Raw genomic sequence first — 18,353 nt, 5'->3', positions numbered from 1 at the left:
ATCAGCCCTTTCCTGGAAGATCTCAACTCGCGCCCAGGGATATACGGGCTCAGCAGTTCCAAAAGATAAGATGGCCCCTTCCCCTGCATGATGCGATGGCCAATCAGTCCGGTTTTATAGAGCACCCGTTCTTTAATCGGCAGCCAGTGAAGGGATTCCAGGGCTTTCTTAGCTGACGCTCTTTTGGGCAACATCAAGATCATGCGGGCAGCCGCATTCTGTATACGCTGAAGCCTGGTGATACATCTGACATTGGCTCCCAGGTACAGGACGTTCCCATAATCCAACCTCGATGTAACCAGAGCATGGACCAGAGTTTTCCTGGCCACAGTGGGGAGTAGGTCAAGTGTTTTCCGCATATTTCTCAGGATACCGAAGCATTGTCCTGCCACACGTCTAGTATGGTGCTCGAAGGAGATTTTGCTATCTAGCCAGATACCCAAATTCCTGACTTGTTCGCTGGGAGAGGGTAAAGACCCCAGTACCTGCGGCCACCATGCCGATGTCCACACAGATGGTGCATTCCCCACCACCAGCACCTCCGTCTTGCTGCCGTTTAATTTCAAGCAATTATTGGCCATCCAGGCCGCTGTAGCTTGTAAGCACATCAATAAGTTATTGGCTGCTGCACCATCTGACTTGGCAAGAGACACAACAAGTTGGGTGTCATCAGCATAGGTTACTACTTGCACTCCAAACCTTTCAGTAATCTCTGCTATTGGTGTTACGTAGACGTTAAAAAGGGTGGGGCTCAAGCTAGACCCTCGGGGCACTCCCTGATTCAGCCTGATACCCTTCGACCGGTGTGGTCCCTGGGCTACTTGAACTCTGCGATTCTGGAGGAACGATTCCAGCCACTCCAGAGCTCTGCCTCTCACTCCCCCTTTTTTCAGACACTGCAGCAGGATGTGATATGCTACAGTGTCAAAAGCAGTGCTTAAGTCCAAAAGGATCAGCTCTGTGGTTTGGCCTTCATCCACCAACTTGCGTATAGTTTCTGTTGACAGGAATAAGCCGGATTCAGTCGAGTAGGATGCCCGGAAGCCTGATTGGGTTGGGTGAAGAAGTTTACATGTTTCGATGTGTTCTGTCAGTTGCTTATTAACAACTTTCTCTGCAATTTTGGAGAAATAGGGGAGGAGAGAGATTGGACGCAGGTTATCTAACTGGTCCGCACTAATGTTAGGTTTTTTCTTGAGCGGGAGTACCACTACCTCTTTCCAGGCTGATGGGACACTCCCCGATCCAAATGATAGATCCAGCAGATGGCGTATGTGGGGTTCCAGCGTATTTATACTTTCCCTAAGTATTCTCGCGGGCACCAGGTCATTGGGGGAGCCTGATTTAATTTTGGACGCTATGTTAATTAGGATATCCTGCTGGGGAGTACTAAAGGATACTAGTAACTCAGTTCCATTAGATTTTACAGTGGCCTCTTCTGTCATGCCCTCTGTTCTAGCCTCCACCGGGAATGAGGAATACATTTTCCCCACTTTATCCGCGAAGAATTGTGCCACCCGATCACAGGATTCCACCGAGCCTTTTAAAGGTGCGGCGGTGCTGGGCAGAGAGGCGACTTCCTTAAACACAGCAAACAATTCCTTAGCTGAATTATCCGCTCCATCTATTCTGTCCTTATAGTGGGAGGTCCGATACTTCCTAATAAGAGCATGGTAGCCCTTGAGCTTGATTTTATAAGCCACCCTGTCTGCCACAGTAAAACCTTTCATCCAGCGTCTCTCGAGGCGTTTACATGCTGCCTTTTCCTTAACAAGCTCGGGCCCAAACCATGGTGCAGATTTAGTTTGCCACCAGGGTCTGTTTTTGGTCCAGGGGGCTGTGTGGTCCAGCGCTTGTAAGATGCGGCTATCAAGCGCTTTGCATGCCGCGTCGATCTCTAGACCCACTGGAGGTCCAACCTGTTTCAGAAGATCGTCAAATTTAACTCTGGAGAAGCCTACCCATTTCCTGCATCTAGTTATATCATCCGCCTTATGTATTCTCCCCTCTGTGCCACTATCGGGAAAGGAATCTGGTAGTGATCCGACCACTCCACAGGCACTGGGGGATCGACGGCCAACAAATCCCAGTTGGAGAAGATAGGATCTAATAAGTGGCCGCGACCATGGGTGGGGAGTTATGATTTAAGAGTCATTTATATCGCTGCTAACTTATTACGGATCTCCAGAGCTTCTGTGTTGGTAGGATCATCAAAGTGGAAATTTAGATCCCCCAAGAGTAGCAGCCTCTCATATTTTAGGGCTGGCTGTATCAAATAGTCTATCAGGCTTTCTGTGAATCTGGTCCCTGGACCTGGGGGCCTGTAGACTAGGAACCCTTTCAGGACCTGACTGTCCCAGCCTATGATGGAGAAGAGGCCCGCTTCGCTCTCCTTAATGTCAGCCGACTCCAAAGTGCAGAATATTTCTGATTTGAAAATTATGGCTAGTCCGCCTCCCCGCACCGTAGGTCTGTCTATCCTATTGATGTCATAACCTGGTGGTAGTGCATCTATTATATCAGGTACAGAGTCTTCATTCAGCCATGTTTCTGTTAAGAACAGGGCATCCAACTGTCCATCCATCAGTAAATCATGAACCTCCATTTTATGCTTCCGTAAGGATCTACAGTTAATAAGGGACAGTCTCATCCTCTCTCCAGCATTCATCAAACTGCGCTGCTGAGCTAGAGTAAATGGACAGTAATTACATAGTTTTTGCTCAGAGGACAGCGTTATACTGTGGCCGCACTTCTCTCCAACCCCTGCCTTAAATCCAGGAGGAATTGTTGAGCAAATAAGATTATATTTTCTAAGCAATTAACAGGCTCATTAAGACTCATTCAGTAGTATACCAACTGGATCAAAAACAATGTTCACACACCAGTCTATATTCTGTTCTATTCTAAAGATTTACTGAACGCAAATAATCACCTACAAGGGTATCATAGCACTGGGAATCTTTGGTAATCAGGGAGGAATTTTGCGGAAGAAACTGGATCGAAGCAGAAAAAGCCAAGTTTTAAGGCTTTGCCAAAAGCTAGATGTTTTTCACCTGGCGCAAGATATTTGCAGCCAAGTAGGAAAAGGAATGGTCTTCCGTCTTGCAGGACTACATTTTTGGAATGGACAGCAAACCAAGAGAAGAGAATATAAGGGCACGAGAAGGAGAGCAGTGAACAAATTTGAAGCGAAGATTATAGTAGACATGATGAACCAGACAGTCTTACAAAGAATACATTTAAGAATAGAAAGCCAGAGAAGGTAGACCATGTGAAGGGCACTTGACCACGAGAAGACGTAAAAAGGGACCTACTGCAGTATGTTAAACTTGTTGCAGTCTAGGGAAAAAGTAAGCTGTGAGCCCATAATACAGCAAATTACAATCGTCAAGCCTAGACAAAAAAGTGACTTGAACCACTCGCTCTTGATGCATCATTGTTGGTCCTGGCCCTTTTTGCTGGGTCACGCCAGAATTTTCACTTTCTCAGCCTTCCTTTGCTGTACTCGTTTTAGTTGGCTTTTAGGACTTTTTTTCATAATAACTTGTGGTCAAATGATTGTGCTCTCTCTTGAAGCATGGTACAATTTGCCTACATCTGATTGGTATATTTAATTTACTTGTAAATCCCTAGTATTTTGTACTGCATGCACCCAGGGCCTGTACATTAAATACTACTAGTGGGCTGCAGCGCTTGTTGTGCCACCCACTAAAGTAGCCTTTGAAAACCTGTTTCAGGCCTGCCACTGCAGCCTGTAGTGCAGTTTTAAACTGCCATTCCAACCTGGCAAAATAAACCTGTTGCCAGGCATAAACCTTCCTTTTTAATACGTAAAAGCCACCTTTAAGGTAAGCCAGAACCACTCTTAGGACAGGGTGTATGGTATTTAAAAAGTAGGACATATATGCATCAGTTTTATATGTCCTGACAGTCAAGAACTCTCAAATCCGTTTATTCACTGTTGTAAGGCCTTTCTCTCCCATAACTGGGTTACCTTATTACATTTAATAAATGCTAACTTCAGATTGGAAGCAAATAGAGATAGCTATTTATACTTGAATTGATTGTTATTTAAAATCTACTTTAATGGTGAAGTTGGATTTTAAGTTACAGTTTTGAAAATGACACATTTAGAAAATTGGCATTCTCTTCTCCAAACCAACTGCACCTTCCTGGCAGTGTCCTGGGACACATGACTGTTATTGGTTCGGCTGTTGGAGTTTGTGTATTGCTTCCAGACCGAAAGACACGGGAAGCCTAGATGTGAGGTGAGAGGATCTTCCTGACAAGATGGCTGGTGAGGAGCTATACCCTACCCTGATTACATTTCACTGGGCTTTGCCTGCAGTACATACAGAAAGGAATTTGGCACCAGGGCTCCCGTGCCTTTTGTCACAGCAGACACTTTGAAGCCAGGACCAGGGGAAGGCGAACAACTGACCAGAACTAGTTTTGGGGTAATTTACACAAAGGTTGGCACCAGGTATAAAAATGAGACCATCTGAACCACTCTTCAGAACACTCCTGGATTTGTAGGAGATTCACAAGAAGGCTGTCTTACTGCTGCAAGGATTGCCCTGGTGCTGAAGAACTACCTTGCTGTCTGAGAAAGGAAGATTGGACTTGTTTGGCAGGATCCTAGGCTACCCAGGGGTCAGTTGGCTGACATCCTGTTTGAGCTACCGGGACACAACAACCTTCTAGAGGCCTCCCCTGTTTCCCAGCAGACCAGACCCCACTGCACCCTACTTGGTCCCATCTGCTGGCCTCGGTGGGAATGAGTCCTGACTCACCATGCGCTGTCCTCCAGGTCCTGGACCCTTGTCTGGAGTCAGAGGGTACTCCTCCGGGCACAACTAAAGGTTTCTCCGTATCTGGTGCAAGGCAAAGCATTCAGATGCAGGAACTTACATTAGAACACTTCATAGTTCCTGACTGGCAGTTTCATCAGAACCGGCTGGTGACGCAGCCTGATGCAGGACCTAGCCTTACAGCACCTCGCAGCTCCTGATTGCCAGCATCACTGGAATTGACGCAGCACCACACCGCCTGATGTAGGATCTCACATCGCAGCACCTTTCAGATCCTGATCAGCAGTCTTCAACTTAAACCCGACCCGTTTGTGTCAAGCTACCAGAGGGCTGAGCACAAATTACTTTGGTCACCTTGACAAAGATTATGGTTGTTTCTTGAGTGGGGTTCCCAGCCCTCTCAACTCACAACCCAATTCTAACAAGTGCAGACAGGAAATTGCACTCACATGTGTTTACCTGGACATGTACCACTAGGTCATACCTGATGGTAATTGGCCAAAGTTAATATGGGCAGTTGCATACACAAAATTAGCACAAATGCCATTTATGCACAAGCTGTTTCCCTTTTCTGTCTTTGCTCTTTACAATAGGTACAAAAACACCTGGAGTGCCAGGCATACATACTATTAGGGAAGGGTGTTTATGTGCAATTTAATAGTCCAACCTGGATGCCCAAGTTGTAGTTTTTGATCTTACATGGAATAAAGGGGCATTGAAATACAGATAGAAGGTTAAGAACTCAGTGGTCCAGGCTCACTGATTTGGGTGATAGTGTATAAGCGGTAAGGGAGTGAATGTGTTTTTTATGGTTGCAGGCGCTAAATGTATTTTTAGTGATGGCCCAGTTAAAGCCACAATATAATTCCTTAACTTATTGAAAATTTGTGTTATGGTGTGAATATGGAAATTTTCTTAAGAAAGAATAAGTTGCTGTTGTACTAAGGAAATGTCAGGAAGTGATAAAGCAGAAGCCAAAATACTTTAGGACACATTCATTAAAACCTGGGTATGTAATAGAAGGGGACAATCGAGGGATGAATAGTTCAAGTGAAAGAATTTGGTGAGGTGAAATTCCAGATTAATAGCACAGGGTGCATTTGTCATTCATGAGGGTTGCATTATATCTAATGAAAATGATGGAAGTGTTAAAGAAGATTGCAAAAGATAGAATTTGGCCAAGCAAGAAGATGGACTTAGGGGGCATGTACCTGCTCTTAGCATTGGTCGATTGGTCATCAAGGAGAAGGAGTTAGGAGCACGTCACAGCATTTTACAATGGTCCTGTGGCCAGCAAAGACATGTTGACATCATCAGGCTAAAAAGCAACTAGGAAGGATGGCAGCAGTTCTTCTGCCCAGTGTAAAATGAAAAAGGAATTCTAACATTCACTGATCAATTTCCTTAATTGTTTGAGTAGAAGTTGCTGCAGAAAGAGGATTTTTGGATTATCTGCAGGCAAAATATATGTTGACATCTAAACTCAGAAGTAATAAGTTGCTAAATGTGATTTAGTGTTATTACAAGTGAGTAGGGATAGACTGCACACCGCAAATCAATAAGTTCCATTAGATGAATTATACATAACTTGCTTCCACTGAAGGATGGCATCTTATGAAGCAACCATGGAGCCCATATAGGAATGCCTAAGTTTTGCATCAATTGTCTGAGACCAAACTATTATTAGTGCCTCTGGTTTCATTTTACTGGTGAAACTGGGCCTGTTGTTCTCCACTCATCCCTGAATTCCATTTCTGTGGTCTAGGTAGCATGTTGTGATGCAATTGAGGGTCCTTCCAACATACTAAAGAAGAATCTTTGCACTTGAGAACTGCTGCATTTGTCATCTTATGAACAGGGCCAGGGTATAATTGGGCCTCCCTTGGGGCTGAGCTTAATGATGTACAGAGGAATGACTATTTATCATCTAGTGGACAGTGGTGTCCAGCAGTCTGCTCAACACAGAGTTCTTCTATAATGAAGGAGGATGATCAGACCCTGGAGTCAGATTCAATGCTGACTTCACAGAATCTTTCCAGAAAGAATATGGATTACTGCACCCTGAGGAGGGAGTTCAGACATGATACACACACACTAATGGGACTGAGAAGTCTATTTCCCCTGGGATTGGCTGCCTAGGCTGACAGGCATCCCAGGAGGAAGAAGGTTTAAAAGGACTAGCCTACTCCTTGTTCACCTGCTGGTATTGCTGGTGTGTGGCAACAAGAAGATCGACTCTGGGTTATAAGAACAGCATGGCTTCATTACCTGCAGTTGCCCTACTTGCCCCTAGGAGATGATTACTTCTCTGACCCTCTCTGTGCTCTGCACCATCTAAGAGCCATGAACCTGGACACCTCAATTTTCCTCATTTGCTCGGGTACCTCTGCATTCTGACCCCTTATGTCTTGATTAGTGATGCCCACTGCTGAAACAAACCACGTATGATTGTTCTTTTTCCTTGACATCAGGGAGCTCCTAGAGGGAACCCCAACACTTATCTTTACTTGTGGTAATTACCTCCCAGCGTCCATGTACTGTTTTGGGATTTTGACATCCGTTAGGGAACTGGTCTTTCTGATACTTTAACAATAAACACAATTGTGAAAGAAAGTGAGTAAGAAACCAATTTAGGTTCCAATGCTTCAGCATCACAATGTATTCTTATGAACATATTCACTTTTTATTTAGGCCTCAAGCACACAGCATGTTCACGTACCTCAAATGGTACCAATATTGCTATTTGACAAATATATTAGATTATGACATAGAGTCAAACGACATGTTAAAGGCCAGACCAATAAGTCTCAGGACCCGCATACGGACTGTTCCCTAGTCTAAATTAAACAACCTATTTACTAACCTATTACTTCTCTCAACTATTGTTCTTTTTTGTAGTCGTGATTCTTGTACAAATTGGTCTAGAATGCATTTGGGGGCTACTAAGATAGCTTCTAGTTGCAAGAAAACCTCCCTTTTATAGCATCATACAGGGATCAAATTCAACAAGAGAGAGGAGTTGGAGAAAAAAAACGGAAAGAGAAGGTAAAAAAGACATGATAACACAAGCATGGATGACAAAAAAGAGACAGAACCAATGAGAGATTTTGCATAAATGGTGTTCACTATGCAATAGTTCGATTTATGACCTAATTCAAACTAATAAAACAAAAGAAAATAACCAAAGACACTAAGGGCCAGATGTACGACAATTCCATTTTGCGAGTCGCAAATTGCATCGAATTGCGACTCACAATTTGCGACTTGCAAAATGAAATGTACAACAGTGTCTTAGACACTGTTTGCAATTCCTAATGGGGTCGCAAATTGCTTGCCTTATTAATATTCAGGACGCAGGTGCAATTTGCGACCCCATGGGGAATGGCTGGCACTCCCAGGGATGGTGGCCTGCTGGGGTCAGCAGACCACCATGTCTGTGACTGCTTTTGAAATAAAGCTTTTTTTTATGCAGTTTTTGAGAAGAAAAATGAAATTTTTCTATTTAATTTTTTAAGGGCAGGCAGTGGTCCCTGGGTCCACTGCCTGCACTTAAAATATTTTTTTGCACCCATTCACAAATGGAAGGGGTCACATGGGGACCCCTTCTCATTTGCGAGTGGCTTACCACCTACTTGAAGTAGGTGGTAAACTGCAAGTATTTTGTGACCGCAAATGCGGTCGCAAAAAATGGTACATACCATTTCGACTTGATATTAGGAAGGGTCACCCTTGGCACGTCTCTGCCTAATAGGGAGTCACAAACCCTATTTTGCGAGTCGGTAATTGGTCACTAGGTTGATCTATGTTATGTTTTATTTAATTTTAGCACTATTCCCTGAGGGATAATTGCGGTTTACTGCTTCAGATTACCAGGTGTGTGTGTAACTGAGTAATTGCTAAGCTATCTGAAACCTGAACTTATGAGCTAGTCATGATATGTGAGGCCCACATGTGTAACTTGTGTGCTTTATCAGGGATACGTCAGATATCTGAGATACATGGACCAGTCGATTCTATTAAACCTTAAGGACAGCTTAGCTGTTCAAAGCCAAAGCATGTATGGCATGTGTAACATGAGAACAAAATCTATTGTGACCCTGGGCCTGTATGCTTTGTGATATAATAGGAATATAATGTTGCTGTCTGAAAGCTAAAGGTATGTAAGAGCTGTGCAATTTGAAGGTTACTTTCCAGTCCAAAGTTAATACTCTTCAATCTGTGTAATCTACCTGTTCCAGAGTGAGGCACAAGCCTGTACATCATTCCTAGTCACCTGAGAGGTAGGCAGCTTGGATATGCGATTCCTGAGCATGTAAATTAAAGACCTCCTGGAGACTATATATTATTTCTCTATGTAACCTGTAAGTTTGTGTCACTATGCTCCCTCAGTTTGGTTTTTTTTGGGCAGGGGGAGCGGGACTAAGAGGTAGAGCGCAAGAACACAGGTAACATTTGGCATTGAACAACATTTCTTTGATATAAGAAGTACCCACTTGACAAAGAAGTACCCACTTGAAAGATCAGGTGTTTGTCCACGTTTAAGGTCGATCATATGAAAAAAGGACACATTATAGCTTATAATTTATATGATGGATTTCTACTCACCAAGATATTCTGTTCCGTAGTAAGAGTACATGAGAGGAAATGGCTTCCTCTTTTTCTTTGAATACTGTTTCCCAGATTCTACGATAGCCTGGCATATCGATTTAATCTGTGCAGGTGCCAGTACCTACAAAAAAGGAGAAGATACAGTTAGGCGCATACAGTAGGTTCATTGTTTCTTGGAGCAACTGCATTAATACAAAAGCTGCCCACATATAGCTAAATAAAAAGAATAGTTTCGAAAGGAAGTACAAGTCACATGAAGATGATGAAGTTTTAGCGAGCATAAAGTGCAATTATTGTTTTAAATGCCTCATTTAAAATCTAGGTTTGTAGTCTTTCAAGGAAATATAACAAACATTCACAATAAATCTTACTCAATCTAACGTTTAGTGTATCTTAGTTCAAATATAGGTGTGTTTTAGTTTAAAAAAGCAAAACAGTCCCAGTTGGTTAAAAATTATGAGTCTTGTTTGGATGCAGTTGAAGGCCATAAAAGATCTAAAGTAGGCTTTTTCAAAGGGTAGCTTGTGAACTACTGGTAGCTCTCCAGGTACCTGTAAGTAGCTCTGGTAGTGCAGTCTAGTCAAATAAATTACAAGCTATTGCTTGGTTGAATTCATATATTTATATCAAAATTGAAAAGCATTTATTCGAAACTGAAATGTTTATATTTTTAGAACTCATAAATTTGTGTTTGGAGAAAAATGATTGAATTTCCAAAATATATTTATTGCTGATATTTGGGTGAAAAATCAAACAGTGTTGGGGAGACGTACCACTAATAATATTAACCTGGTTCCCGGGGCATTGCAGCTATGGCTATTATGTATGACCCATGTAGAGGCATTCTACATTAACAAAGTATTTTAATGTTCCTTCCGGCAACAGTGCCTGATGTGCTGAAGTGATCACTACTGCTAATTGTTGCTTATGGAGTCACGTTTTTACATTAGGCTCAAATAGAAATGCCCTTTTTACATGCTCATGTTCTTAAGTTGCCTTTTCTCCCTAAACACAATGGCATTTGACACACATTCATTTACATGCACATGCAGGATAATATTCTTCAAACTCACTGTTGATTACACTGCCACTTTGTAGGCACCCTATCAAACCACCTTGAACATTCTGTACACGAAGCTGAGTTCATCATGCAAGATGTTGTTATTTGTTTTGACCCCTCAGCGACAGACCCTATCATAATAGAATAAACAACAATGGTCTGACTGGTGCTTTGGTATGGTTATATGGATGATGTTATTACATATACAACATCAAGCCTTTGTTTTTGAAGGCGAACATTTAGCTGGCGCTGAGAGGTCACCCACATCCCGGAATTCCAAGACAGCTGATTACTGTTTACCTCTTGTAAATGATGCTGCCCGGCACTCCACCAAGACAGGTAGCTTGATGACACTTACCCACAGGTAATGGCGAGTTAGATCAACCTACAGGGATTTGGCTTATTCCCTCACCCTAGACATGATAGGTTGGAATGTGCTAGATGGGAGTACAAAGTATTACAGTACTTGTATGCAAGCATATATTCACTGCAATTAGCACAATGTTTGAACCGTTTATCCTTTTCAGCATTTTTAGCGATGCTAATCACATTATTCTATTTCCTTCTATTGATTATTGCAACCCAAGTATTTTACTAAAGAATCACAATGCCTCAATAAATAATGTGTAGTTCTTGTGTATCTCTTCGGGTATGAGTAATGTAACTATGCAAAAGAGTTCTAGATCTGTATCCCCAATTTCCTTGGGGAGTCAGGGTTGCCATGTTCTGAGGTCGCACATCCATTTGTTTCCTTGCCAGGTTAGGTGTACAGATGGTGCACTGTGAGTTAGCAGGACTTAGGCCAACATATCTGGATGGAGTGTGTAGAATCAGTCTCACACAGTTCTGATGGTTATGTTGTCCAAAAAATGCACAGTTTTACTTAGGAAAGGATAAGCCACACGATAATGGTGGACACTAATGTAAGCTTGTCTCATTTGGTAACTATTAGATCTCCAATAATATTAGTAACTGTAGATAATTTTCAATGAATGTAAGTAGCTTGAATTACAGATAAGGTTGCAGACCCCTGATCTAAACCTTTTCCAATGAATCCTGCAAATACTGAAACAGATTTACAAATGTGGGGTGTCATGGTGCTTCATGAACAAAAGCCTCTGCACCACTTTCCGTCTAGGTGAAAGTATACATCCTAGTGAGGGATTGGATTCCTGCGCGTGCTCTGGAACAAGGCTAAAGGACAAGGTGATTTTGTTCAGGTATTGTGTTCCTTCATAGGGAATGCTTAAAGCCGGTGTACCTCAATAACCCATGTAACCACTTTGCCAAGGTTACTATAGCACATACATCTCTACAGGCCCCATCTCCTTATGGGTCCTAAAAGAGGGTAAGATCTATAGCGACGTTTCCAAAGGGGTTATGTGGGAGTAGACACAGTTTCTACGTACTCCTATGGTTAATGGGTAAATGGGGAAGTGCAAATGGTGAGTCAACATCTGCCTCTGAGCCCTCCCCAGCAATGACATACTTACTTGAATACCCTATCCATTGGACATGGCTTTTAATAACTGGTGACCTCCTCTGCTGCAGGCTGTTCTACTGCAGTGGAATGCCGGAAGCGCCATTCAAAATAAGGGAGTGGCAGTGTGCTATAAATATTAGGAAAGGCCTGCTGCTTTCAATATTCCAATGCTGCAACCTACAGACTCTGCACCTTCTTTTGGGGTAGGGAGATGGGCGTAGGCAGTGGTCACAAAGGAGGCATCCGTGGTCTTTGTCTCCCACTGTCACTCACATGTGCTCAAAGAAGGAGTTGCAGGAGGGTGGATGGAACTCACCACAACACTTTCTTCTCTGTCTGTCTTGGTAAAGTGCTGGAGCACAGAACTTTGGCCGAGGTTGAAGCAGGGGCTGTGTTGTATTAATACTCTCATTCTATGGCTCCCACAGGCAATAACTGCATGTTGCTGTGGCATGGAAATATTTTACACCCACTTTATCTCCTGGGATATTTTTTCTAAATTAGGACACTGTATTGTAGAATTAAGTAATCTCCGTACAGCCCCTTTCAGTGTGCTATACTAGCCAATAAAGCCTGGCTTCTTGTTATGGGCCCTTTTATTTACCGACCTCTACAGAAAGAAGGAGGTTTCATTGAGCAGGATAGAGTGCTGCAGTGGGCTATAACGGTGTTATGGAAAAATACTGCTGATAGTGCGGAGATGCGGCAAAATTAAAATAATATCGTTCAACCATTTCTTATCATGAGTTTCAGGATAAAGCCCTGTTAGGGTGCTGTCTTCAAAGTACCACTCGCTACAGGTGACAGCTTTTTAAAACCATGTTTTGAACAAGGAACTATTTCATCATCATAAATTACATCACAAGAACAGTTCTAATATTCAGTCAATGTTGAGAGTTTGAAATACTTTTAAATGTTTTACTTATCATTAAGAAATTAGTAAAGGAAGTATCATTTTATTCTTTTTATGCAAGTTAGTCAATAAATTGAATACATTTACAGACATCTCAGATGGTTCGTACAATAATCAAATAAAGCATAAAGCGCTGTCAATAAAAAAACAAAACTGGCCGACGCGGTGTCCAGGCCGGGCACACTCCCATGTGGAGTCCCTCAGGGGTCTGCACTGTCACCCCTCCTGTTCAATGCATACCTCCAACCGCTGATAGTGGCATTGAATCAGTTGGAGTGCCAGATATACAACTACGCAGACGATACCCAAATTATCATTCAGATTGATAATTCTCCAGTAGCCCACGCCAGAGTCCAAAGCATTCTTAAATTTACCATCAACCGGATGTCGGCCAACTCCCTAAAAATCAACCCCGATAAGACAGAGGTGTTGGCCGTCACCACAGACACCAACCCATGGAGCAGTCTCTTCTGGCCACAAGAGCAAGGCAAATACCCTGAGCCAGCCATGGCGGTCAAAAGCCTTGGCATCAAGATTGACAACAAACTGTCCATGATCCAACAGGTGTCAGCAATAGTGGGCACCAGCTCAAGCCTTCTGATGCAGCTGCGGAAATTGGCCCCCCTCCTCACCTTGGATACCCTGAAACAAGTGGTAGTAACACTCATAATATCAAGATTGGACTGGCCAGACTTCAGATTGTAATGAACGATGCGGACAGGCTGGTGTTCAAAGTACCCCGTCGCACGCACTCCACTCCTCTCCTCTCCTCCGCCAGCTCCACTGGCTCCCGATCAGGCAAAGGACAATGTTCAAAAGTCTCTGCATTGCACACAAATCCATCTTTGGCCAGGCCCCTAGCTACATCGAAAATAGCCTAGCTAACTACATCCCTAGTAGAGCGCTCCGCTCCTCAGGCGCCAGGCTCCTGGTCTGACCCCGCTCCCGACTGGTCTCCCTTGGAGGTAGAGCTTTCTCCACAATCATCCCACAGATCTGGATCAAGCTGCCCGACAACATTCGAAAGGAACACTTCCTGCTGCCTTTCAGAAAAAAACTTAAGACCAGACTCTTCCAGGAGGCTTGGAGCACACGGTAGCGTACTCTCTACTCATCACAACCAACCGCAGACCCCCTCTCACAGCGCTTAGAGACCATTGGTGATAACGCGCTATACAGATAGAAATTACAAATTACAAAACCCCTATTCTAAAGAACGGGATCAGAATTTAAAGAAAGTGGAACTCATGAAGAGTTCAAGTTCAAAGGAAAAGAGTTAGACACAGAAAGCATAAAGCTGATGTATAAAATTGAAGCAGCAGAACCTCCCATTAAGAGTAGTTCATGAACTCAGATGAGTCTTGATAATTCAAGCAATCAATCATACAGTTGCAGAAGCAATCTGTCAAAAGTCAAGCTGTAAAGTAAAGGATGAACAGAAGCAGCAGCAGTAGCCACAGCTGTTGACAAGGGACAAGCAAAGATTCTCTGGGAGAATGATCAGAAAAAAACGAGCAGGATAAAGTCCACAAAATAATGGCACAGCATTTAACTAGGAACACTCACTAACATAAAAAGGCAAAAATAATGTTGCAAAATGGGAAGCAGGTCTCTCCTTCTCGGATCCAATCGGGTATCAGCATTCTTCTGAGAGTGAGTTCAGCTCTACCTTTCCCATAAAATACCATGCAGCTTACTAAGATTTATCACAAAGTTTGTTACAGACATCTTGCGTGAGTGGTTTATTTATTCATAAATCTTCATTCCCATAGGCATCCAACCCAGTTTAACACTCTGATGTTTCATCGCATACACAATGAACTATGCTAAAGAAGGGAAACATCAGCTTGCAAAATACTGTTTAGTAATACATTTCATTAATACGAACAAGAAATACTGTTTTAAAATGTACAACTTTTCTATTCAAGCATTGCATGAAATATGGTGAGAATAGGAAGTTCAATCATTAGAAATAATAAGTTGCTTAGTAAAATAATACATTTATTAAAACCTGAACATTCTGCAGTTATGACAAGCATTTCTAAGCATGTCACATGGATGAACAAAACCCGACTGAAACTATACTCGGACAAGACGGAAGTCCTCATCCTCGGCCCCACCCCCTCGGCCTGGGACGACTTCTGGTGGCCGACTGCACTGGGAACAGCTCCAACAACCACCGACCACACACAAAACTTAGGGTTCATCCTCAACTCCACCCTCTCCATGACAAAGCAGATCTACAGGTGGATTCCCACCGAAGCAAAAAGAATGATCACCCAGGTCCTCGTCAGCAGCAGGTTGTACTACGGAAATGCTCTCTACACAGGAGCCTTGGCCAAACTCCTGAAACGACTTCAACGCATTCAGAAAGCCTCTGCACGGCTGATCTTCAACAACCTGTCAGTGACTGATAACATCAGGATGTCACTTGACGGGGGGAGCTCAGTGATTCTGGTGCGATTGGATTTGTCCGCTGCCTTCGACACGGTGTCGCATAAAATTCTTCTCGGCCGCTTGAGGGAGGTGGGAATAAGAGGGACCGCCATGGCTTGGCTAGAAAGCTTTCTTGCGGACCGTCAACAAGGTGTCAAATTAGGCTCCCACAAATCCATCTGTAGGGAGCTCACCAAGGGAGTGCCACAGGGCTCATGTTTAAGCCCCACGTTATTTAACGTGTACATGGCCCCCTTGGCGGACATTATAAGATCTCACGGGTTCTCCCCAATCTCCTACGCTGATGACACCCAGTTGCTGTATCCCTTCCAAACCCTCACACCGACAGTTATACAATCTTTTCAAAATGGTATGAGAGCCGTGGCAGATTGGATGGCCCAGAACTTCCTCCAATGCAACGTGACCAAAACTGAAGTCATGTTGTTTGGAGGGGCCACCCTGCTATGGTCCCCCGACTGGTGGCCACTTGAGCTGGGACCTGTCCCCGTACCAAAACAGATTGTCAAAAACCTGGGAGTGCGCCTAGACCAAGCATTGATATTAAAAGATCATGTCAATCAAGTTACTGGAACTTGTTTCCGAGTAATTGGGCTATTACGACGCATTTTCCCCTTCCTGCCTGACATCCACAGGAAGACGTTGGTACAAGCATTGGTCATCGGTCGGATAGACTATTGCAATGGACTCCTCATTTCTGCCAATCAAGAACAACTGGGCAGACTACAGGTAGTACAAAACACCGCAGCTAGACTCATCTTGAATGCTTTTCCCCGAACTCCTTCACGCCCACTCCTCTCTCACCTTCACTGGCTCCCGGTGAGACAACGTGTCAACTTTAAAGTATGCTGTATAATGCATAAGTGTATTTATGGGTCTGGCCCTAAATACCTAAGAGACATATTCGTCCCTTACTCACCGGGACGTGTCCTGCGTTCCAGCAGCACTATGTTGCTGCAGGTGCCCAGAGTGATGAGAGCAAGACAGGGAGGACGGGCCCTCTCACTTAAAGGCCCCATGTTATGGAACTCTCTGCCTCCACAGCTGAGACACACCCCTAATCTCCTCTCCTTTAGAAAGAAATTAAAAACATACCTCTTCACACAAGATCAATAATTTCTCCTGTTATCTGCGCAGTCTCATATCTCAGGCTGTTTCCTAATACCTTACCAGAAGCTACGCACGGAGATACCCCTTCGGGGCTGATTCAGGCGCGATACAAATACATAAATAAATAAAACCCTTGCCGCAGCCAAATCACACCCCACCTGAGAGACCTGCACTGGCTCCCCATCAACAAGAGGATCACCTTCAAGCTCCTCACCCACGCACACAAGGCAATCCACAAAACCGGACCAGCAGACCTCAACAGACGACTCAGCTTCTACACCCCCAACCGCCAGCTTCGCTCCACTGACCTCGCCCTCGCCACAGTCCCCCGCATCCGAAGAGCGACATCCAGCGGCAGATCGTTCTCCCACCTCACCGACAAGACCTGGAACAACCTCCCTTTCCCCCTACGGCAGACCCAAGACCTGCTGACCTTCAGAAGACTCCTCAAGACCTGTTTTTTTTAGCAGTAGCAGCATTCCCCACCTTCAGTGCCTTGAGACCCTCAAGGGTAAGTAGTGCGCTTTACAAATGGTCTGATTGATTGATTGATTAAGGCGAAGTTTTTAAATTGCATTGTGCATATTTCAGCAGTATTGAATTCACTTGTAGTTAAAAGAAAGCATTTAAGCATTTCTGCAGCCAATTCTAATAACTATGGCTGCCTAGTGCAGCTTGCACATTTAAAATGAGTATCACTGCACATGTAGCTGTTAATTATTGATAATTGCACCTAATTAATTAACATTTCTCAATGCCAATCTTATAAAAATTTAAAGTCTGAGCCCAGCTTTTTTAATCTAACATTGAAAGTTTAGGACAAAACAGGGCTACAGTATAATGCAATACAGGATCTCTTTCTACTTTTTCATCAGTCCTTGAAGTTAACCAAGGAATGTCCGAGATGTGATTGCAAATGTTCTCCACTAACCAGTAATGGATGGGAATAGGCAGTGGAGTGTTGCAGAGGATGACAACAGATGTTTGAAACCTCTACCGGTGATTGGTTGTTTGTATGCTGGTGTCAGTCCAATACTCCTGAGACAGTAACCACACACCCTATTGTTGGAAACACAACTAATTAATGTTTTTTAAACCAGTTATATTCCTAGCGTGCTTTTCCCTGAAATGTTTTCTATCTTTATCCGTATTGCATTCTGCATTTTTTAAATTTCTGTGTAAAAATAATTATATATTAAAATTTGATTTGCTCATATCCCCTCAAATGTTGTCAAGCTGGGAAGCCCATATCAAATATGGTACAGGGAAGCAGAAGACATAAATGCTCATGTAAGGTTTTATGGTTCGACCAACAAACCAACAATTTTGCGAAGGTATCACCTCTGATGTACTAACAGCAGCCAAGCTGCCAAATTTACGGAAGTCCACCAGTGCAGCAAGATGATTTTATAACAGAGACTCCACAAGCATGACAGGAGCTACTCTTGGGGAATATGGGTACTGAAAGTAGACCCCCAAATTGGGCCTCCTGTTCCAGGACTCAAATACACAATGCTCTTGACATGCTGGGAGTTTTTCTCCCAGGGCATGGACGACCTTTTAAAAGATGTATGTGCTATTTTACTATAGTTTCACTGACTGTCCCACTCCACACAAATTTCTTCACAAATGACATCTGTAGCAATGAAAAGTACACCAGTAGATCCTTGTAGTTAGGTTCTTTATTAAAACCCCCAGCACATATGAATAAGTCATACACCTATCAAGACACAGAGCTTCTCTAATAACAGCTCTCTAAGAATGCACATACACATATAAACAATTCTGGAACATACTCAATGTTCCACACAATACAGAGATCTTAAAGTGATATACTTACACAGATCTTTAAGTGATATACTACACAACCCCCTTTCTTAAGAAAAAAAAAACCCAGAAAAATAATAATATTAA

General features: G+C 43.3%; 1 protein-coding gene across 1 annotated transcript in view; it reads right to left on the bottom strand.

Moving 5' to 3' along the window:
• The window catches only part of LANCL3 (LanC like family member 3), a 313,041-nt gene that overhangs the window by 158,322 nt on the left and 136,366 nt on the right, over nt 1–18,353 (bottom strand). The window contains exon 2 of the mRNA XM_086933373.1: nt 9,417–9,540. Within this exon, the coding sequence (XP_086789499.1) occupies nt 9,417–9,540 (124 nt within the window). The remainder of the gene's footprint in view (nt 1–9,416; nt 9,541–18,353) is intronic.

Source organism: Lissotriton vulgaris, chromosome 8 (genome assembly GCF_964263255.1).
Source record: "Lissotriton vulgaris chromosome 8, aLisVul1.2, whole genome shotgun sequence".
NCBI classification, from domain to species: domain Eukaryota; kingdom Metazoa; phylum Chordata; class Amphibia; order Caudata; family Salamandridae; genus Lissotriton; species Lissotriton vulgaris.
The sequence above is the reverse complement of the archived record's forward strand: the minus strand, read 5'-3'. Positions and strand labels throughout refer to the sequence as shown.